Raw genomic sequence first — 22,440 nt, forward strand, 5'->3', positions numbered from 1 at the left:
CGGGAATTTCTGCACGATGCTGCCATTAGGTTAGATCTTCTGAGGATATAGATGGTTCCGCTCGATACACCTCGACTAGTTCCCTCGAGATACTAAACTCATGCTACAGGCGACCCAGAGCATTTCCAGAAGGCTCCTTGATTTAAAAGCCCTGCTTGCATGAAGAACCATGAGCAATGATTCTCAAACACTTCATGGATTACTTTGCTCATGATCATGGTACCTCTGAGAAAATGAGCACTGCATGAAACAAAGACGACGTCTCGTGAAACCGAACAGAAACAGACACGATAGCCCTATCGTATATGGAGCCCATACTCTTACCAGGGTTAGTTCTCAAAGAAAATGTTACAAGCGGCTAGGATACACTTGAGTCCGCGTAGATGCTCTGTTCATCCTGACGCCAAGACAGTTTCATACCGAGCAACATGTTGACAACTCCATCCCACCACCATTAGGGGATTGACAGTACCCTATTATCTCGTTAATTATATATAACCCTTACAAAGACCAGAAACATGAAGCTTGGAGAATCCTAATCCCTATGATGGAATCATGTTCATTGCATTCGGCCGAGATGACTGCCTGTTCTTCGGGTCGGGCGGGAAGCATCCAGTCGCCGACTGACTCACAGGAGTCGCCGATTACAATGCAATTTGGCATCCAAGATAAATCCAGTATAATAGAAAAAAAAAAATCTCTTTCTATAAACCCTGAATCTACAAATAGCAAATTCAACCCTGCCAGCACACATAACAGCAGCTGTGTAGTATACGCCAGCCGCAGCCTGAGTTCATGCGACAGAAAGGCGGTATCCAAAACTCAGGCCAACGACATAATGACCGGACAAGATCCCAATAATCAGTGTGAACTCACCAAGCATGATACGGGTTGGCGAAGAGTAGTTCGTCATTTCACGCCGTCGTATGCAACCCTTGATCTCATTCCAAGTGCAATTGAATCTAACATGCATGTCTGGACAGTTGGTTTTCGGTTACTATGGGCACGGGCATCGTGTCTATCCTACTCAATACCCTCCCTTACAATGGCCAGTGGCTATACTGGATTTCTGTCGTCTTGTTTGCCTTCAATGTCCTGCTTTTCACCATAGGGTGTATCATCACCTTCCTTCGCTATACCCTATATCCGGAGATATTCTTCGCCATGATCAAGCATCCAGTCCAGTCCATGTTCATAGGAACGTTTCCTATGGGATTCGCGACTATCATCAATATGTTCTGCTTCGTCTGTGTTCCAGCCTGGGGTGACTGGACGCGGAACTTTGCCTGGGGTTTATGGATCTTTGATGCGATCTTTTCGGTCATCACTGCTCTCTCCCTACCCTTCCTGCTGTGCGTGTGGCCATTCTCCAATACCTCCTGAGGAAAGTTACCATGGCTGTCGACTAACATGACTGCAGAATGGCCCATGGAACTGAAATGCAACTCTCGTCCATGACAGCCGTATGGCTCCTCCCTATCGTCAGCTGCATTGTCGCAGCTTCATCAGGGGCCATCGTAGCGGATGTGCTCCCAAATCCACAGCACGCTCTCTGGACCGTGCTCGTGAGCTACGTACTCTGGGGCATCGGATTACCCCTGGCGCTGATGGTGATGGTGATCTACTTACAGCGACTGACCCTGCATAAATTACCTCCTAAAGCGGTGATCGTGAGCGTGTTCCTCCCCCTGGGACCACTTGGTCAGGGCGGCTTCGGGTGAGTCTATACATCCCATCCGTATATGACCATCGCATACTGACTAGTATATTACTAGCATAATGAAACTGGGCCAAGCGGCGCAGGAAATCTTTCCGAAGACACAGACCCTCGAAGCAGCATCCGGTCCAATCTTCTATACCCTGGGGTTCATGGTCGCTCTGATTCTCTGGTCCTTTGGATTGGTCTGGCTATTCTTTGCCTTGGCATCTATTGCGAGGAGTAAGAGCTTCCCGTTCAATATTGGATGGTGGGGTTTCACTTTCCCCTTGGGAGTGTACGCCACGAGCACGTGCCAAATGGGCAAGGAGCTGCCGTCGGAGTTCTTCCGGGTGTTAGGAACGGTAAGTTTGACTCTTCTAGTGTTATTAAGTGTTTCGCAATGCTGATATATGACAGATTCTTTCGCTTTGCGTGGTAGTCCTATGGATTGTGGTGAGTATTGGGACATTGCGGGGAGTGGTGTCAGGCCGGTTGTTCTTTGCGCCGTGTTTGGGGGATTTGAAGGCACGGGAAGACGAGAATAAAGATGGTACAAAGGCAGCTTGAGTTGAAGAAAGGGTTTGATTACTTGGGGACTCGAAGGGGAAAAGTTCTAGAATGGATGTAATTTTAATTGTTTCAGACTTGCACATCTTCTGAACACGGTGAAACTATAATGGTACCGTAATGGGTTGGCCCAGGAAGGGAAACGAAAATTGGGATCATGGATGTATGGGCTGAATCGGATGTAAAGTAGAAGTTGTGAGATACCACTGCTCTTTGGATTAAGCTAGTAAATCAGAACACCCTGGGGAGGAACTGTCTGGAGACACTTGAGAGGGTGTGAAACGTCACAGAGGAAGCATCAAAAATGCAACAGCAACCCAGATCTATCCGGAATCTTCGACTAAAAGTAAGCTTAAATCTCGAAGGCAAATTATCATAGGTGGAATGGGGATTTTAGCTGTCGAAGATGGGGGTATTTTTATTTTCATTTTTATTTTTCTGTTATTATTTTCCATTTTGAATTTTTATTTTGTGGTGGGAAGGGGGTGGTGGAGGGGCGAGGAATTTTGGGTTATCTTAATTTTTTATTTTTACTTACTTTATTCGGCCCTGAATAGCATGGTTTTTTATTATTATGGGTGAATTTTGATTTTATTTTTTAATTATGATTTTTTTAATTTTCTTTTTAGTCTTCCACCCACACCCCCTCATTAAGTTACTTTGGTTTAGTTACGTAGGACTTGACTACCCTTTAGTGCAGAAATGTCAGGTACCCTGTGCTCTGTTTGTCCACCCGAATTCGATCTTTCTTTTTGAGAATAGGATTCTTGAGAGTCTTTCTCCATTCCCTCTATCTATCGAGTCAGTTAGTTGCTGACTGGAAAGCTGTTTTCTGCTGCATCACTAAGCAGTCGCCATGAGTGCCCGATGGGTGCCTTCCACACAAATAATAATGAACCCCGCCCGACCAGCCTGCTTGCGCTCTGTGAGTGGCCAGCTGGCCGAGAAGTCACGTGTGCGCTCCCGGGGGGCAGAAAATAAAATCCAAAATTCGAAAATCCAAAAAGCCCAAAGCAAAAAATTAAAAAAATCGAAAATAAAAAATAAAAAATAATAATAACGAAAAAAGGAACGGAGTCCATCAAGATCCCAAACAAATCATCGCGCGCGACCATCTCACGACTTCAGGATCCATCCAGGCATCGCTTCCTGAGTGGTTTGAGGTCTCTTTTCCCGGCATTCACGGTCTTCTTTGCTCCTGTTTTCCTGGTCAACCTTGCATTGCCTGTCGGGCGCCCCCTCTAGCTGTCCCCCTGGGAATTTCGCCTCTCTCAACAATTGCGCTTTTGGTCGCTGTGGGTCCGCCGTATTACTCCCTCAGTCAGCAAAGTTCAGTAAGTGTGGTGTGTGTTGATACCTCAGGCCGCACAAACTAGGCACCGAATCCCGCATTTTTGTCCCGTCTTGTCAGTCACGCTTTTTTTCTGATTCCGCTTTGGGGTGGGAATCCGACTCATTTTATTATTATTATTTTCGTGTTATCCACCGCCGCAAAATCACAGCAGCAAAGCAAAGCAGCAGCAGCAGTAGCAAAGCAGCCGGTCGCACGGCTCTTCTTCAGTTTCAGAAATACGCGCCTCAGTGCGCGTCTTTTCCTGACTGCTGCTGCTCTTTGCACTGGAATTGGCGTTCCCTGCCTCGCTCTTTCTCTCTTTCTCACCCCCCAAAAGGAAGCGTGTCGTTCGTTTGGTGCAGACGCGGTGGTGGTCACATGCCCGCTATCTGAGTGTCCCTGACAATCAATCCATCTTCATCAGGGAAAACAAGGCAAAAAAATAAATAAAAAATAATAAAGGCCATTGAAAATAACCACCACGTCAGCCATTGAGTGATTTTCTTTTCACTCTCATCCTCGTCCCGTCAAGATGATGGGCTATAATGGGCATTCGTTTCATCAACAACGCCCGCCCCAGCAAAATGCTGCTCATCCGCAGCACCAACAGCAGCACCATCTGCAGTCCCCATCCATGACTGCCGCGGCTGCTGCTCATCCCCATCATGCTCCGGGTATGGCCAGTAATGGCGCCCTATTCCGGGGTCAATCGCAGGTGGAATTGGCGGCTCAGTCCCCAGATCTCCGCAAAATGACCCCATCCTCCACAGGCCCTGTAGTCGGCCTCCCCACGGGCGGCCATTATAGTCCGTTCTCCGGACATTACCCGCCACAGGGCTCGTCCGATCTGCTGTCTCGCAATGCCGACTCCGTTGGCCAGCTGAAAGATCCCTATCTATCCTTGCAAAGCCTGCAACGGAATATGAACCCCATGGCCAATTTCCGTACTCATCCCACGATGAATGCGCAGGCTGCCATGTCCCCGCATGCGCATGCGATGGGTCTTGCTTCTCCCCAGCAGTCTTTTGACCGACTGCAACAGCAACATCTTCAGCATCGACAGACGCCGCACACGCATCCCACGACGCAAACCTCTGCTGCGGCGTCGCCGATGCTGACCACCGCCCAGCCTCAGCATGCCTTCCCTCAGTCCGCGTATCAACAGACACAACAAGCGTCGCCGTACCAGCATACGCAGCAGCAATCCCCTTACCAGCAAGCTCAAGCATCGCCGTATCAAGCGCAGCAGGCCCAGTATCCGCAGGCCCAATATCCGCAGGCCCAGCATCAGGCTTCTCCCTATCAGGCTCAGGCTCAGCAGTCTCCTTACCAGCAACATGCCCATCAGACGTATCAGCAGCAGCAGGCCCAGCAAGCTCAGCAGCAGGCACAGCAACAAGCTCAGCAGAAAGCACAGCAGGCTCAACAACAAGCCCAGCAACAGGCCCAGCAGAAAGCTCAGCAAGCCCAGCAGCAGGCTCAGCAACAGGCGCAACAACAGGCTCAGCAGCAAGCTCAACAGCAAGCACAGCAAAAGGCCCAGCAGCAGGCTCAGCAACAGGCGCAACAGCAGGCTCAGCAGCAAGCAGCACAGCAGACCCAACAACCCGCTCATACTCAGGCCCAGCAGCAGCAAGCCCAGCAAACATACCAGCAACAACAGTCAAGGTTCCAGCAGCAGCAGGCTCAACGGTCGCCATACCAGCCTCAACCACAGCAGCTTCAGTTCCATCATGCATATCAGCGCCAATATCAACAGCCACAAGCGCAAACACAGGTACAAGCTCAACAGCCGCAGCCGCAGTCGCAGCAACAACAGCACCCCATTCTGCAGCAACATCCCCAGCAACAGCACCATCATGCCTTGCACCAGTCCCAAGCACAGCAGCATCCTTCTCTGTTGCAACAACATCAAGTACAGCAGCAGCAACCATCGCCTGCACAGGCAAAGGCACAACTTCAGCAGCAGTATCAACCACATGCTTCTGCGTCCGCTAGCATGTCTGGACCTGAGCTCCTTGCTCCAGCACAGGAGAAGCCTGAGAGTACTGGAACCAAGCAACGCAAGAAGCAGTCTAAGCCTTCTGCGTCCCCGGCTACGCCCGCTACACAGGCTACACAGGTCAATGGGCAAGCTCAAGCTGGATATCCGGCTCCTACTCCGGTCTCTGCTGCGGGCCCTACTCCCGCTCCCGCTCCAGTATCTGGTGTTGGTTCAGGCCCCACTTTCACTCCTGCTGGTACATCTAGTGCAGTCCAGGGACCTGCCACCGCAGGGGCTGCTCCTACAGCTGGCGCTGCTCCAACAAATACTGCCACGCCAACGCCGAAAAAGAGAGGTCGTCCAAGGAAGCCCGTTGTGCCAGGCGAAGAAAAGAAACCCAGGCCGAAAAAGCCAAAGAAGGCCCAGACGGTGACAACAACAGCACCCGATGGCACAACGATGGTGGTTCCAGCCCCCACAACTAATGCTGATGGTACACCTGCAGTTGCAGCTCCCGCTCCTGCGCCCGCACCACCACCGCAACCGATTATCGGTCCGGACGGGAATCCTATTCCCCAAAAGCGTCGTCGCGGGCGGCCTCGCAAGTCAGAACAAGGCAACGTGCCTCCCAAGCCTAGACCGCCAAAGAAGCCTTCGTCCAAGCCGGGCACTGGTCGGCCCCGTGGACGGCCACGCAAGGCTGATGTTGAAGCACGAAAGGCTGCTGAAGCGGCGGCCGCCGCCGCCGCTGCTGCAGGTGGACAGCCTCAGGCTGATCAAAATCAAGCTGGATCCCAGAGCCAGACGCTACAGCAGCCACAGCACTCACAGGTTCAACCCCAGTCTTCGGTACAATCACAGGCGCAAAATCAGCCCCAATCCAAGCCGCAACCGGCACAGCCTTCACAACCATACCAGTCATTCCATCAATTCCAAGTCACTCCGCAGCAGCCTCAACAGATGCACGGTCAAATGGCAGGCCAGTCTAAGACGCAGTCTCACACAAATCAGATGCATACGTCCAGCCAGGCCCAATTTCAGGCACTCCAACATCAGTTCCAAGCGCAACCTCAACCTCACACCAATACCCAGGCCAACCAGCAACAGCAGGCGCAACCGCAGTCGCAGTCCCGCTCCGGGCAAGCTGCGCAGCAGGCACAGGCACAAGCACAGCAGCCTAGACAAATGCAGGCTCAGAATCAAGCTCACACACCGGTTCAGCCTCAACCACGTCAAATACAAGCTCAGGCTCAGCCACAGCCTCAGGCCCGGTCAGTGCAGGCTCAACCCCAGCCCCAGGCTCAAGCGCAACCCCGTCAAATGCATCCTCAACCACATACACAAGCGCAACAGCAGCCACAGCCACAGCCCCGTCAAATGCCAATCCCGGCCCAACCACATGCAGCAATGCATCACCAACTGCAGCCTCATCAGCTGCACGCCCAAGCGCAGGGTCATCCTCACCCTCATCATCCTCAGGCTCACCCCCATCCTCACGCCCAATTTCAGCTACATCCCCATCTCCATCCCCACGCACAACCGCAACATCCTGAGCCAATGACTCTGAATCCGCCGCAGAAGCGCGGTGCGCCTGTGGACGACGACCCGCGCAAGCGGGCCTTCATGATGCCCCAGCAGATGTGATTCTTAGCTGGATCATACTTGCCTGCCTAGCTGCTTTGTTTTAACCTCTAGATATCACGAAAACGCACTGATGCCGTCCATCCAATTTTGTTACTTCCATGGTTTACTGTTTAATTCCTGGCTTTACCACCATCATCAATCAACATTATCATCTTTGTGGATGTTCTTCTGGCGAGCCTCTCTCCTCTTATCTGCCGATCAGTTTATTGTCTTGTTTGTCAAATAGCTTGTGTGCGTGTTGTCGGTTCCATTTCCATCATGATGATCGAGTAACCCAATAACCCCAATTCAGTTAGTCATGTTATGTTAAGCCCTTGCATCAGTTGTATGTGTCTTTTGCAAATCGTTTGTGTTTTGTTACCTCGTTTATACTTTTCGTTTAAGCCCCTTGCAAGTGAGTTAAGTACAGGTACATGAAATGAAATAACAAGTACGTACATTAGGTTTGACTCGAACATCTACTGTAGATAAAGTACTAGATACTGTGCCCGGTTTGTTGCCTCAGTTTTTCAGTAGAATTGCCTGTTGAGAAGTTCACTCTAGCCAGGCATCACCTGATCCTCTGCCACCGCCTATTTGGTCTCTGACTACGATCATCACTTACACTGCCAACCACCCATCTCTTGTTTGCGACTTTCGGAATACCATGATCGGAGATCATCTCAGCTATACTGAATCAAGTAGTCACTAAAGCACAGCTGCGGGTCTCGTCACCTGACAGTGGGGGCTGGATTGTAAGTGACTTGTTATCACCTAGCGCTCATTGTCTGTTTCTTGTATCATCGTCTGCTTCTACAATGACATCGCTTGAAGTCGAGGGTCCAAACTCTGGCTCTCAAGCTGGGACCAACGATGGTAGCATTCAATGTACCTTTGGTAAGACTAACAATCTCTAAGCCTGAAAATTATGTTCACTCTCCATAATAAGCTAAGCATAGCTGACAATGCATTCCATTAGAGCAGAGTTCAACCTCTCGAGACGAGAGAGTCACAAGGTTTTTAGATCTGCTCAACACTTGTCCTTACGAGGACCGGAAAAACAGAAATGATAGACGAGTCCCGGGAACCTGCGAATGGTTCACAGCGCATCCGAAATTCACCAATTGGCAACAGTGTTCAAGTCATGATCTCGCCGGTCTACTATGGGTCTCAGCTGATCCAGGTTGTGGCAAGTCAGTCTTAACAAGGTACCTGGTGGATGAGGTCCTTGTTGGCAATGAGCAGCAGACCGTGTGCTATTTCTTCTTTAAAGATGACTTTCCGGATCAAAGAAATGCAGTCAGTGCACTGTCAGCTATCTTGTACCAGATCTTTCTTGCACAGCCCCAGCTTCTATCAGATGAAGACGTAAATAGAGTGCATAATCATGGAGAAGAGCTTCTCCGGTCGTTCCACACATTATGGAATATACTCATGTCTGTCTCTGCTCAGGCAACGGCGGGAGAAATCATTTGCGTTCTGGATGCACTGGATGAGTGCCGAGATCGGGATGAACTTATCGAAGCTGTCAACATGTTCTACCAAGGACTCTACAAAGACCGGAAGTTGAAATTCTTGATGACAAGCAGACCGTATTCTCACATAGAGCATCGATTTCGGGAGCTGGAAACTGAACTACCGATAATTCACCTAAGTGGTAATGGCGAGGAAGAAGTCCAGCAAGTTTCCCGTGAAATCGACCCTGTTATCAGCAAAAGAGTGGGCGACATTGGTAAACAGAGATCACTAGAAGAAGATGAATGCGATTTTCTAGAACAGCAGCTGACTGCGGTTGAGAATCCAACATATTTATGGGTCAGTCTCGCCTTGGACGTACTCGAAAATATGCCGGATTTCACCAAGGGAAACATCCGACAGGCGGTACAGCATCTTCCTGTAGCTGTTGACAGTGCCTATGAAAGAATCCTGGATCGAAGTCCTAATAAGGAGAAAGCCAAAGTTCTTCTTCATATGATTACAGCTGCTGTACGCCCTTTCTCCTTGGAAGAGCTATCTCTTGCCTGGGCAATACACAGCAATCCGGATGACACGACTCTAAATTCTATATGTGATGACATGGAACCAAAGGAGAGATTCAGAAAGACCTTGAGGGATCTGTGTGGACTTTTGGTGGTTGTTATAGATGAGAAGATTTGTCTTCTGCATCAAACTGCCAAGGAATTTTTGGTCCAGAGCAACAAATCCACTGTGAATCATACCACCTCTCAGGTCACAGGATGGAAAGGTGCACTCAAACCAGAGGAGTCGAATAAGATTCTTGCGCGCATATGCATCTCATGGCTACCAAGGATAAGTGCTGCTCAAGGGAATATTGAGCGAGGGGACTTCGATGAGTATTCCTCATGCCATTGGGTTACCCACTACCACCAAGCAAATGTACAAGATGGAAGCATACTGATCGTGCGCGCGCAGTCAGTCTGTGACCCAAGCTCTGACGTGTATCCAGCATGGTCCGAGCTCTATAAATCGGAGGGAAACTATCTTCCCGGGGGCGATTCAAGCCTGCTCATCACATCATTCTTGGGCCTGAATGGTGTAGTGAAGCTTCTGCTTGCATCAGACTCTGAGGATGCAGATCGCCGGCCCCCCATGTCCTGGGCAAAGTCAACGATGAAGCATCTGCTTAGAACAAAAAGAGTGAAAATAAACTCCAAGGATCCAGTGGAAGGCCTGACCCCGCTGTCCTGGGCAGCCAAGAACGGCCATGAGGGAGTAGTGAAGCTTCTGCTTGAGTCAAAGAAGACGGACATAAATTCCAAGGATTCCATATACGGCCGAACTGCGCTTTTCTGGGCAGCCGAGGACAGCCATGAGACAATAATAAAGCTCCTGCTGGGAACGAGAAAAATAAACTTGAATTCCAAGGATTCAAGCGGCCAAACTCCACTGTCTTGGGCAGCCGATTGCGGCAATGAAGTATTAGTGAGGCTTCTACTTGAAACAAACAAGGTGAACATTAACTCTAAGGATGAACATAACCAGACCCCACTTTCCTTGGCAGCCAGTAATGGCAATGAGACAATAGTAAAGCTTCTGCTTGAAACAGGAAAGGTGGACGTTGACTGTAAGGATTCATATAGAGCGACTCCTCTGTCATGGGCAGCTATGCATGGCCATGAGAAAGTTGTAAAACTTCTGCTCGACACAGGAAAGGTGGACGTTAACTATAAGGGTTCGGATGATCAGACTCCTCGGGAATGGGCTGCCATATATGGCCATGAGGAGGTTGTAAAGCTTCTTGAAAACTATTAACATCTACCTTATTGAGAAATGGATCTGATCTATACGAAGACTCTCAGTATTATTGTGTTACTCGTGTTGAATAGCCAGTTATAGAGGGTAATTAGTTATATCATTGTCCTACTTACCTTCTTGTCTTGGAATTCAACAAAGGGGAATTGCCATTAACCTCATAGAAGCTTATAACCTAATAGATCTAAGACAATAATACCTATAGATATGTTAGCGGATCTTAAGCTATTTCTTTCGATGTCCAGAGACGTAGTAGTACTACGATTCTGCCAAAACGGACACTACTTATCTATATGATATTACTACCATACTTCTCCCTGTGATATCTAATCTATTATTACTTATCTATACTAACCACAGAAATCACCCACTAGTAACTACTACACTGATAACAAACACAGACCAGAGAAACTTCTCTCCATTCAGTCTAGTAGATACCCAGAACAACCATATTCCCCACTCCACCACCCATAGTAGTAGTACCTCACCTTGCCCCCAACTCCCATACTTGTTAATACTTCCAAAACATACCATCACCGATCTCCATCTCCATACCTCATTCATTCATATATAATATATACCTCCAGTTATACTCGATTACCTAACCAACCCAACTACATAATCACATGCTAGAATACCATGCCATCCCAAATATAATAAAGTTCATCCCAGAAAAACTCTCATTCCACTGATTCATGTATCATACAATATGTACCTTGGACTACTACACTACATGTAGTATAGTGTATGAATTCACATGTTTAGCCAAGGGATCTTGAATCACTGGTGGTCTTACTATTATTCTTGACTATGGTCTGTCTATCTGTCTTATTTGGCTTGCTTTTGGATGAGGGATTATTACCATGTCAGAAAACTAGTAAGAAACACATAGCTTTATAATCATTATACTAAACATTATCAATTTGATCTACTTAATAAAGATAGCTAGGCATTAGTAATACATGTAATTTTTGCCAAGTTAAACAGAACGAATCAACACTTTATGAATCATATCATATCACATCATCACAAGCATAAGAACTCTTAACTTCAAAAAAAAATGGGCACGACGAACGACGACGACGACAAATAGGTGGTATCGTTCCTTTAGAAGCTCCGAATCAAGGTAAAGACCGCCGAAGGTATAAGCCCGAAGACGCCGTGCACAGGTCAAAGTTCAAGATTTAGAAAAGTGCCCAAAGAAGAAGGGAAAAGATAAAGAAAAACGGGAAAAAAAAAAAAAAAAAAAAAAACGAAAAGGTTTTATAACTAATGATGCCGTTCAAAATCCATGACTGTATCGTGGGATTTCGGGGTATCGTTAATATCTCGTAAATAATCCGCATCGTCCTCAGTAGGTAAGTCTTTGCCGCAGGGTACGTCACTGATATCAATGCCTAAGCTTGGGGCAATCCGTCGTACGATACTGTTGCATTGGCGGAAAGCACGTCGGGCAGCGGGGTACTTATAGGCCATGTGATGGAGCCAGCGCAGAGACTTTTTGGTCTCTCGTGCCGTGGCTTCAACATCAGCGGCGAGTTGCTGCATAGGGTCGTCGTCAGATCTGGAGGGGAGGCTGGAAAGGTGAAGAAGAATGGCTGTTGTTGCTTGCATGATGTAATGCATAATGCACCACCAAGGGGTCATAGTAGTCAGCCAAGCGATGTCCGGTTTGGGGGGGAGACAGCAGAGAAGGGACCGAGCTGAGCGGACACATGTCAATGCCATGGAAGTGTTGAAGTGCACGCGACTGCGGGAGTTGCGACGCGAGCCTTGTCGTGCAGACGGCGGAACTGCTGGGTCCGGGGATGTGACGCCCGGCCCGAGTCCAGTATGTGTGAGGCACGGACGGCAAAGGGTGATACGGGCACTATAGTAACTCATGGCTAGGGAGATGCGTTCTCGCATCCACGGAGCGCTACGCTCCTTGGGTAGGTCCAACTGGTCGCCACTCCCGGAGGTAAAACGATAGGCTTCGGGAACCTTGCTGAGCCACATGTCTAGAATGCTGCTGAATCTGCGGATTCGCTGCTCTATCTGGCTGGAGCGCTCTCGGAGGCCTTGGATACTGTATACCTTGTTGATGATGGACTGGGTGATGGTGGCTAGATCCACAATGCAGTGGAAGTATAGCGATGGGCTGGGCTCGCAGGACGGAAGCCAGCTTACATCGGCGCGTGATTCCTCTTCCGACTGCAGCAGAGTCAGCTTCAAACGAGTCATGCGCAGGGAGGAGTCTTGTAGAAGAGGAAGGACGTCTGGTCTACCGAACGCCTCCTCTTCGTACGGAAGCGGCAGTGGCGTGGCGCTCAGGCTTTCGCCCACGCAAGAGACCCGTCCGGTGATGGCAGTGAGGAGATGCTCCAGGAGGAATATTGACCACCACAGCCGAATACGAGCCTCTTTAGCGGGATACTGTGTACGGTCGTCGACGAAACGCAGGTTGATTCCCAGGGATACAGCAGATCGGAAGGCCATGCTGGAGAACTTGAATGCCCTGCAGCAGAACAGATTTCAGCAAGGGCTTAGAAAATGAACTCTCCTACTTGGATCAAACTTACCTATTTATTTGACACATGCTGAGAAAGTAAAGGGCCACCAGAAATTCGACCTGGATTTGCTGAAGATCCGCATGCTCAAAGATGACCTTCTCGCTGAGAGTCAATTTGCGTGCCCGGTTCAAGTACACCAGATCATCATAATCGCGGCCGTCTGTTCGGCCACTCGTCGCTTTGGTAAACCGACATCCAATTGCGAATATCATGTTCAGAATGGCTAACCAACGCTGTGGAGGCTGGGCCGGCTGGCTGAAGAACTGTCGATACTGGGACACAAAGGCCGTCTTCCGGACGACATTGAATGACGGATGGACCGAGTCCATAAACGCAGTGAAAAAGCGATTGGCTATGTCCTTCGGGGGCAGTGCGTAGGGATCGACTGATTCGAGCAAAGGAACACCGATATCATCGAGGTAATAACTCAATGCGGCCATCGCTGTCTCCTGCTTTTGCGGCGATGACGTCGCGTGCCCACTTCCCACCCCGTCCTCCATATCGACCGAATCCTCCTTCCTCCGATTTCGATCCTCAGCTTCATCTTCGAGTCTCTGCATCCAGGCAACTTCCGAATTCTTCCCGTAGAAGCCCTTAGCCACCGTTTTCTCGCTGCGGTTCAAGTCTTCTTCGACTAAGTCGAGTGCCTCTAGCGAACCGATGGACGAGGTCCCAGAGTCGGAGTCGCCGTCATCGTCGGGAGGAGATGTTATATCGGCGCCCTTTTAGATTGCCCATTACAGTTAGATAGAATCCTACATCGCGCGACCGCATATGACAAGGAAAGACTTAAGGAATACTGGCAATGTACAGGCCAAACAGGTAGGCACCGCGACTTACCCTAAGAACTTTACGAATGCGTCTAGCCGCATTCTCATCGACTTCCTTCTCCAGATCTTGCAGCAGATGCTCATATTGTTCCACCTTCTTGCCCAGAATCCCGAGCTGTTTCTGATCGCGGACCCGCTTGACGTCTACGAAGAAGCAGCTGACATTGTGATCGATGCACTGTCGACACACTGGCTTGTTCCCATCACACTTGATCTTTCGCTGTCGACAGGGCTCGCAGGCTCTCGCCGACCGCCGGCGTTGCGACTGGCTACTTGCGCTGGTCGTGCGGGGAATAGCGACTTTGGCAGCGGAGCCCGAGACTTCACGGGATGATGACGATGACGATTGATAGGGGTAGGGGCCCGGTCGGTCCATGAACTGGGGCAGGGAATAGGGACGAAAGGCCATGGGGGGTAGCCCCGGGCTCATCGAACCCCATGGCCATTCGTTGATGCCCCTCACGGCAGGATTCTCGGGATCGATTTGGAGGGGGGTATCGTCGGCGTTGGCGACGCCGAAGGGATATGATCCAGGCGCGTCTTCCATCGCGAATCAGAGGCGAAAAGAAAAGTGCGATCCATCAGGGAATGGGGAGGAGCAGAGGTCGCAGAGAAGTTGGTTCAGCAAGCAGAAAATCAGGGCGAAGGTCGCGAGTCACCTGTTGTGACGTCATTGACCTGAAAGCTTGTCCTCTTCGATTGCTGCACGATAAAGGTAAATGTAAAGTTGAAACCACTGAGTAACAAACTTTCCACGGACCAAAGTTAGGGGAAAGCGGGAGTTCATGCGATAAGTCAACTCTCGTTGATGTACTATAGGAAATTATTTGCTCGCAACACAGCGTATGCCCGAGCGTCTCTCTCCCGCGGAAATCATAGCTGGTCCACGGAAGCCCAAAAAAGAAAAGCATAAAATGGAAAAAGTAAAATGTCGCGGTACGCCTCGTGATTGCCATGTGAAAGGAACAAAATCAATCTCCGAATTCGAGCTGGGGATGTGAGTAGCGACCCCCATCAACAGCGCAGCCGCTCAGGCGCAATTTCATCTTTGCCCAAGCTCAGACTCTCGTATCGATCGAGCATGTCGAAAAGAGTGAACTCCCCATCCCAGACTCCGCGGTAGCGTTCGTCCATCTCCAGCTTTTGTAATCCTGCGGCATACTCATCCCACCGGGATGCCGATGTCGATTCTTCGTCAAACATCGCCTTGAGATCATCCGAGACCGCATTCGATTCTCGCAGTCTCCTGCCTTGTCCCTTAGCATGAACAGCCTGGCGGAAGATGTGGAGGAGAGACCGTCCCAATGGAGACCGACTGGCAATATTGGAGAAAGAGCTGGCGAGCGCAAGAAAGTCGGAATCTAACACGTCGAATGTCCCAGACTCCAGCAACGTGAAGAGTGCCAGGTTGATTGCATACATAGCAAAATGATGAGCACGGCTGATGCCATACTCTCGCCTGTGGAGAACCGTCAGGGCAGCTATTGCGCGCGCTGCAGATTGTACGATGCCTACGGTATTGTACTTGGGCAGGGGGCTTAGTCCCGGTGGGCTCTCGGGTGTTTTTGGTGCCTCGGAGTCGGGAGTATTTCTGGTTCGCTCAGTCCTAAAAGTGAAGATGTTAATCACTAACGTATGGTAGCGCATTCTGCTCTTGTCAGCAACCTGGCCATTATCTGTAGCTACTAGAGAACATCTGAATATTCGCTGGATAAAATGTATGTAGGATTCTCACCTCAGCAATATGATGTACGGTGGTGGCCTATGATACGGATCGAAGATATCCGGCAGCTTGCTATACCAGCCACGCAGTCTTTCATACATGGTTTCTTGGATCTGGCGTAGGTGCTCGGCAGAAGCAGCATTGGCGTCGATTCCAAAGAGCCGCTGTGATACGTCTCGTGCAATTTCACACAGGTTGCATGACTCGTTAAAGTAGTGGCTCAAGTAGGACGGCCGAGCAGATCGATGAGAGGGGTAAGGGTACCACAAACTCGAGTCTTCGGCGCTATACCGATTGGGCCGTTCGAGGTTGACCTTGTCAATAAGGCTGGGCCGCAGAAAATCGGCATGCACAACACTGTCGGGGTTGCTGTCAGTGGCTTCATCCCTGAGACATAGCAGGTTTGGCTAGCTCACGTGTCAATATGAAACAAACCCCAAGCCGTCCGCTTGATCGAAATATCCATATCATCTGAGATCTGTCCCGGATTCAAGCTAAATTTCCTTGGGCCTATGAGACCTAGAGATTCGCCGGTCCAAATGGCTTGATGAAGCATCCGATAGCCGAGATCATCTTCACCGGATATTGCATACCTCTCATGCAACAACAGCGTGCCTTGTAAATTAGCCAGACTCAGCTTCATAGGCCCTTCCTCTCTCAAACGCTCCGCTTCCGCGAGGAAATCGGCGCCCTTGGTCATAATATCGCCCGGTTCGACATAGGCTTCCGAGTAATCTGAAAAGTGCTGTAAACCGACATTTAGCTGACATTCCAAAGACCCTCCACTGAAGAAGACCAGTATACACACCCGGTTGGATGACTAGATGTGATAGTTTCATAGACAAGAGATTAGAAGACCTACGCAAGCATTGGTAAGCAGAGCGTTCACAAGGAATGGACTGCAAAACTCCGAATTGGTGTTACCCTTTCGCATATGCTTGAGGAAGACGTCGCGGTCGAGAAAAGCATGAAAGGGATAGTCCCAGGTGAAATAGAGAGACACGAGATGAGAGACGAGGTCAGCATCGCCGGTTACGGTGGTCCAGGGCTCTGCGGGGACCCTGTGAGGGACTTCGCTGCATAAGTAATGGATATCCATAACCTTGGGACGAAACGACGGCCCAGCTCCTTCGACATCGATCACCCGTCTAACCTGCTGTAGCTGCCTTCCCGCCGCGTCACTCACCTTGCTGCATCCCTCAATCCGGCCGAGAGTATCGTCGATATACGTACGAATCTCCTCGGCCGTGGCATCCTTCCGGATAAATTCCAGTAGTTTCAGAGCATGTGACTGATCTTCTGCACGCATCACCTTCAAGAGATCGTTCAGCATATCTCGGTGATAGCTCAGCTCATCAGCCGTACGCTTTGCTGCTACTCTTCGACGCTGGTCGAGCGTCTCATCGAATATGCACTGTCGGTTGAACGCACGACAGTTGTCACATGGTGCTGTTCCAGAGCACTGTCAGGGGGATTAGATACAATGCCAGACGGCTGCTCGCCCCTTTCACCCACTTTGTTCGTAAGAAAGACCTACCTTCCGTTTGGACTTCTTACAAGCCAAGCAAGCCATGGACACGCGTTTCTTCGAGACATCCGAAGCGGTCCGAAAGCTATCCCCAGGGGGGCTATCACCCGGTTGAAATTTGTCCGACTTGGTAGGCGACGGACCTGGTGCCAGCTGACGGTGTTGTTGACTGCCGAATTCAGTCATGTTGCATGTTCAAAGAGACGAAAGCAGTGGAACGTCATTAAGTGTTTCCCCTGAGAGGGTGTGTGGGGGTGGGGATGATTAGATAGAAAGAGTCTGTATGGCCAAACACCCACGACACGGAGTGGCGAACCAATATAGTTGGAGGACAGGGGAGAAAAGGCACGTCCAGCAGGCACATGCCCCCTTACCATTGTTATTCTGCAAATTATTTACCTTCTTATGACGTAGATTAAACGGACACCACCTACGTTAGAGGCGTCAGGAAACCATGTCCGAGCAGTTGTAGAACACGGGGCGAGGCCTTGGACGGCGGCCGGGACCGCAGCCATTATGATGGACGGCAATCAGAATGGAAAACTATGAACGTTGCAGCTGCGACGATCGCGACTGAAACAAGCCAACCCAGTGAGAAGCCAACATGTAGCTAGATTTCCGCCGAAGCATGTTGCAGGGGACAATAGATGGCACAGAAACAAGGCAGCGGAAGCCCGTTCCGGCGGATACAGAGAGCCATTTGCACGTGATATTCCAGCACGCATGACAATCAACATCTACTACTCCTACGACTCAAGCAAATTTCATATGATACAAGATCCAAAGGTGAATAATATGAATTGGACATTACGTACGGTGATATCTCCTAGCTAAACGCTGGCCCCCACACTCTGCAGCTTTTTTCCTCCTGAGAAACCCTTTTTGACCCAGCATTCCGGCGTCCAGGAGAGAGAAGAGGGCGCAGAATGCTTCCAATTAAAGAACACTAAACGACCAGAATAAATGGCCTCGGCGAAGAAGAAGACAAGTGACTCCGCTCAAACAGAAATTCTATCAAGCCCACCTAGCCAATTCGTGCCTCGGTATCATCCCAGATGAGACAAAGGGGCAACGACGACCTTTTTCGGAAGTAGGAATTAAGCGGCCGCCCATGGATGCACCAATCTAGTGTTCCAGGATGCGCAGGGATCCCTGCACAACGCAGTTCTCAAGCACGGAACCCGGAGGGATGTCAATGGTGCTGCCTTCCGTGGCCACAATGATGACAGTTCCCTTGAGCTGCACGTTGCGGCCCAGGTTGACGGCACCGGTGATGGTGAGGTGGTCCAGCTCGACAATGCGAGGGATGCTGGGGATGTGCTTCTGGAAGTCAGAGACCTTCTTGAAGTCGGAACCGAGCTTGATGACGGGGACACCACCGAAGCGGTTGGGGTCCATGACAAGCTGACCGTGCTCCAGGCGGTACAGGTCAGACTTGACCAGCATCAGGTCGGAGCAGGTCTTGACGGGCAGGAAGCGGCGACGGGGGACGTTGACACCGTGTCCGTTCTTGAAGTGACGGATGGCAGCACCAACGGCGGTCTCCAGCTGGTAGATGGCCTGGTCGGCCTCACCCTTCTTGTCAGCAGGGATGGACTTCTCGTTGGCGATGATCTCCATCTCCAGCTCGTTCTCCTCCACCACACGCTTGATGGCACGGAGGCTCATCCAGATGTTGTTGGTGTTGAAGTACTTGAACTTCTTGATGGACTTGAACTCGTTGACGTGCTCCTTGGGGACCTGAGCGATTTCGAGCAGACGGGCCTTGCCCTCGTAGTCAATGATGGTACCACCCTTGACGTCAGCCTTGGTCTTGTCGGTCAACTCCATGATGTACTCAGCCTGGGTGTCAACCATGTGCTGAAGAATGCGGAGATCGACGACAGCACCCAGGTTGTCGGCGTTGGACAGGAAGATGTACTCGACACCACGCTCGAGGAGCTTGTCCAGGGTACCGGAGTTGTACAGGGACTCGAAAACGTCACCGTGACCGGGAGGGTACCAGTCCTGCAGGGGGGCGTCGAAGGACTTGGGGGCGGGGAGCAGAGAGTCCTTGATGATACGGGGGTAACGGGACTGGTTGAAGGTGATGATGTCGACGTTGTGGCCCTGGTACTTCTTGATGATCGACTGGGTGTCCTGGTCGGTGTTGAAAGAGTTCATCAGGACGAAGGGCACATTGACGTTGAAGGTGCGGTTGAGGTGCTCGATCTGGCGGACGGACAGATCCAAGAAGGACATGCCCTCACGGACCTCAATGACGGACTTGGGGCCGACACAGCCCATGGAGGTACCCAAACCACCGTTGAGCTTGACAACAGCCAGCTTGTTCAGGAACTCAACGGAGGCCTCGCTGCCGAGATCATTGTAGTTGACGACCTGAGAGGGCTGGGGAGGGGCGATGCGGTCCCAGTTGACCTCGTTGCCCTTGGCCTTGTCGTTGAGGAATCTGCGGAAGAGGGCGAAGAAGTTGTCCATCTCGGCCTCGAAGCGCTTGCGCTCCGCGGCATCGGGGACGGTCTCGGCGAGGGCGTTCAGGGCATTGCGCATCTGAGAGGCAGCCACGCTAGTGGAGGCATTCTCGAAGGCCTGTTTTATAAAGACGGAGGTTAGAATATACCATAACCAAACAGTTGCAGTTGCAGTTGCAATGTCCTGTAGCCGCTGTATCCACGGTGGCCTCTGCACATGGACCCTGTCTGTCACCCACGTATATATGGAATGAAATGCATCCTGCCAGATATAAAACTGGCAGACCACCCCAAAGACGTAACGTGGATACGCAACAATGCCCAAGCCAGGAGGGGCAAAGACAGAATCACAGCCCCATGACAAAACTTGATGGGGCAGGACACTTAACAAGTAAAAAAACATAAAAAGCACGCCTGCAATCACCGGAACGAAGACAGGCGGGGGATCAAAGGCAGCGGCAGAAATGCTCAGTAGTCGGTCATAGAACACAAACATTGAGAAGAACGCGAAAGACGCAGGTGGGGTAACGAGAGACATGCATGTATGGAAACATGATTCGATCCCATCCTGCAGAGCTATCGGTATGCAAATAGAAAGAATGAGAATCACTAGGCATATTGCCCCTTCTGGATTATGTATATCGGCGACATGACGTATCACATGGCTGATTGCCATCGATACACCCAGCCCAACGATAATATAAGGATAATTCTCGTCCATTTTATAATGGTAGCTGCAGCAAAACGAGAGGCAGAGAGATGAAGAAGAGAAGAGCGCGAAGGACCAGTTGATTCTTGAGATCCGATCTGCCTAGAGCAATCGCGCTCCTCCCTCTTGTCATCCTCCACCTCCTCCTGGCAGGCTGGAAGCCGTTCGTAGAAGGCGCGAGCGACAGGGTGGACCACGGACAACGGTGCAACAAGGAAACATCACACAGCGACAAAACTTACCATGTGAGACTGGGACTTTCCGTGGTGCTTGCCGAAGGAGGCAGCACTCGCGGAGTCGCTCGCGGGAGCTCTGAGGTGACTGGGCAAAGCCTTGGAAGCCATTGTATGAAGGAGGAGTGGTTGTAGGAGGGAAGGTGTAAGGATGTAAACACGGGATGCGACGGCGGGTAGCTAGTCACTGCTCACTTGAGACGGGAAGAAAGGTTAGCGAGGTGTCAGGGAGCTTGAAAGAATGGGAGCAGCTCGGGAAGTCAATGGGAAAGAAATAGGGGGGAGGAAGAGTGGAATTGGCCAGCAGGACAATTCTAAATGCTGGCTGGGGGAGAGGGAGCGAGCTCGGAATGAGGGGTACGTGTGTATGCCAATTGCCACGTCCAAGCGAGTGACGATCGTTTCGGTCATGGGCAACGCTTCGGCGACAGGCCATTGGTGCGACAGCGGAAGGCAAACAATGGATCAGAGGGGAAGCAGAAGAGGATATAGTACACATACCAGGCACGATGGGAGCAGCAGTAAGTAGAGTTGTGGTGGAGAGAAGGTGATGGAAGGGAAGATGGAGGGGGAGAGAGAAGGAAGAAGCAATTGAGGAGAGATGGAGAGAGGGATTGGATGGAGAATGGGGGAGAGAAGAGAAGAAAAAGAGAAGCCAGAGAAGAAGCCAGCAAGATGATAAGCAACAGCGCGACGGGGGTCCCTCCCAAGATATATTTAATTTATTACCCACTACTCCGTACTAGATAACTACTATTATTACTTTTATTTTTAAAATTATTCTAGACTTTTAGAGGGAGGGGGGGAAACAGATGGATGAGGGAAAGATTGGACACCTAAATCATAATGATAAATAATAATACGATGACGATTGAAATCCATCCCATCTGCCTTTCTGGGAAAATTAAACCAGAAGAATAAAAAGTGGGGAGCATCCAACCCAGCAGGGGCTGCGTCAGGTACCGTTTCATACAGCGTCATAACCACAAACATCTGGTGGCAAGCAGGCCCAAACAGGGGAGAAATTACGGTACAAGACGAAAAGAAGTCGGGAGGGGTTGGTGGGTGGGCAGCCCAACATTCCCACCCCGAAGAAATATTTATTTCCTTGGTAGGCCAGCCAGTAAGTTATTCTTAGCAGCTTTTTGGACCCGGAATCCGCCGTCTGGCCAGCAAGTTGAAATGAATTACTTGATATCTGAGACCTTTGATCCTCTCCATCACTCTCTTTCTGTCGTTCTCTCTCCCTTTTTCGATAACCGGGTGTGAATCAGATTTTAAACCATGGTCATAATCCCACACAGAAAAAATGATAATTCCTTTCCCTTCTGCTTCCTTCTTTCTGTATACCCAACTTACAGCGATACACCCTCATTAAAATATGGAAGAGGGGTAGGTAGGGTAAACTTGCTGCATTGATTACCTGCATAGCAACATGCCAACCCGGGCCGATCGCAACGCAGCTCATCATCTGACAGTTGGAATATCTCCCTTTCCCTTCCCTTCTAGACCTCCCTCCTCCCTCCCCCCGTCAGTGCCCCCTTTTTTCCAGGGTTCAATAAAAACTATTCCATGCCTGCCCCACTTTGTCCTCGTCACCGCAGTTGTCTTTGCCCCTCTTAATGTTGGAGATTAACAAGCAACACCTCCTGAAACAATAGCTGAGAATATCATTACGCCGAATGAACGGGAGAGAGATCAAGCATTCTACTCAACACAGATAGATCATGAGTAACTAGTAGGTACAGTAGTAAAGTATCAGGTATGAACCCATCCTGCAAGTGCCCCTCTTTCTTGGCCTGAGGATAAGAATAATACCACCGATAATACACATCACAATTCCTCCTGCAAAAGCAGTCATGCCCTAAGTAGCTACGGAAGTACATTGAAAGTATAACTAACGTTCAGACAGCAA

At 50.1% G+C, this 22,440-nt stretch overlaps 6 protein-coding genes across 6 annotated transcripts; 3 read left to right on the plus strand and 3 right to left on the minus strand.

Annotated features, from left to right (window-relative positions):
* Positions 1-838: 838 nt before the first annotated feature.
* On the plus strand, positions 839-2,266 carry AtWU_03685 (TDT family transporter; the record flags this gene model as incomplete). Its single annotated transcript, XM_035498797.1, has 5 exons — positions 839-924; positions 984-1,352; positions 1,421-1,717; positions 1,776-2,061; positions 2,117-2,266. 5 exons carry the CDS (start codon positions 839-841, stop codon positions 2,264-2,266), a joined length of 1,188 nt encoding a protein of 395 aa, XP_035354690.1.
* A 1,865-nt stretch (positions 2,267-4,131) lies between these two features.
* On the plus strand, positions 4,132-7,227 carry AtWU_03686 (transcription factor domain family protein; the record flags this gene model as incomplete). The annotated part of the gene is made up of 1 exon (XM_035498798.1): positions 4,132-7,227. One exon carries the CDS (start codon positions 4,132-4,134, stop codon positions 7,225-7,227), a length of 3,096 nt encoding a protein of 1,031 aa, XP_035354691.1.
* A 797-nt stretch (positions 7,228-8,024) lies between these two features.
* On the plus strand, positions 8,025-10,479 carry AtWU_03687 (sex-determining protein fem-1; the record flags this gene model as incomplete). The annotated part of the gene is made up of 2 exons (XM_035498799.1): positions 8,025-8,103; positions 8,186-10,479. The coding sequence occupies 2 exons, from the start codon at positions 8,025-8,027 to the stop codon at positions 10,477-10,479; spliced, it is 2,373 nt and encodes a 790-aa protein (XP_035354692.1).
* Positions 10,480-11,748: 1,269 nt separating this feature from the next.
* AtWU_03688 (C6 transcription factor) lies at positions 11,749-14,408 on the minus strand (the record flags this gene model as incomplete). The annotated part of the gene is made up of 3 exons (XM_035498800.1): positions 11,749-12,976; positions 13,041-13,753; positions 13,872-14,408. The coding sequence occupies 3 exons, from the start codon at positions 14,406-14,408 to the stop codon at positions 11,749-11,751; spliced, it is 2,478 nt and encodes an 825-aa protein (XP_035354693.1).
* Positions 14,409-14,875: 467 nt separating this feature from the next.
* Positions 14,876-17,298, minus strand: AtWU_03689 (Zn(II)2Cys6 transcription factor; the record flags this gene model as incomplete). Its single annotated transcript, XM_035498801.1, has 5 exons — positions 14,876-15,509; positions 15,597-15,941; positions 16,001-16,329; positions 16,447-17,046; positions 17,122-17,298. 5 exons carry the CDS (start codon positions 17,296-17,298, stop codon positions 14,876-14,878), a joined length of 2,085 nt encoding a protein of 694 aa, XP_035354694.1.
* A 939-nt stretch (positions 17,299-18,237) lies between these two features.
* ugp1 (UTP glucose-1-phosphate uridylyltransferase) lies at positions 18,238-20,636 on the minus strand (the record flags this gene model as incomplete). Its single annotated transcript, XM_035498802.1, has 2 exons — positions 18,238-19,701; positions 20,535-20,636. The coding sequence occupies 2 exons, from the start codon at positions 20,634-20,636 to the stop codon at positions 18,238-18,240; spliced, it is 1,566 nt and encodes a 521-aa protein (XP_035354695.1).
* Between the last annotated feature and the right edge of the window lie 1,804 nt (positions 20,637-22,440).

This window comes from Aspergillus tubingensis (genome assembly GCF_013340325.1).
Source record: "Aspergillus tubingensis WU-2223L DNA, scaffold_5, whole genome shotgun sequence".
NCBI lineage: Eukaryota > Fungi > Ascomycota > Eurotiomycetes > Eurotiales > Aspergillaceae > Aspergillus > Aspergillus tubingensis.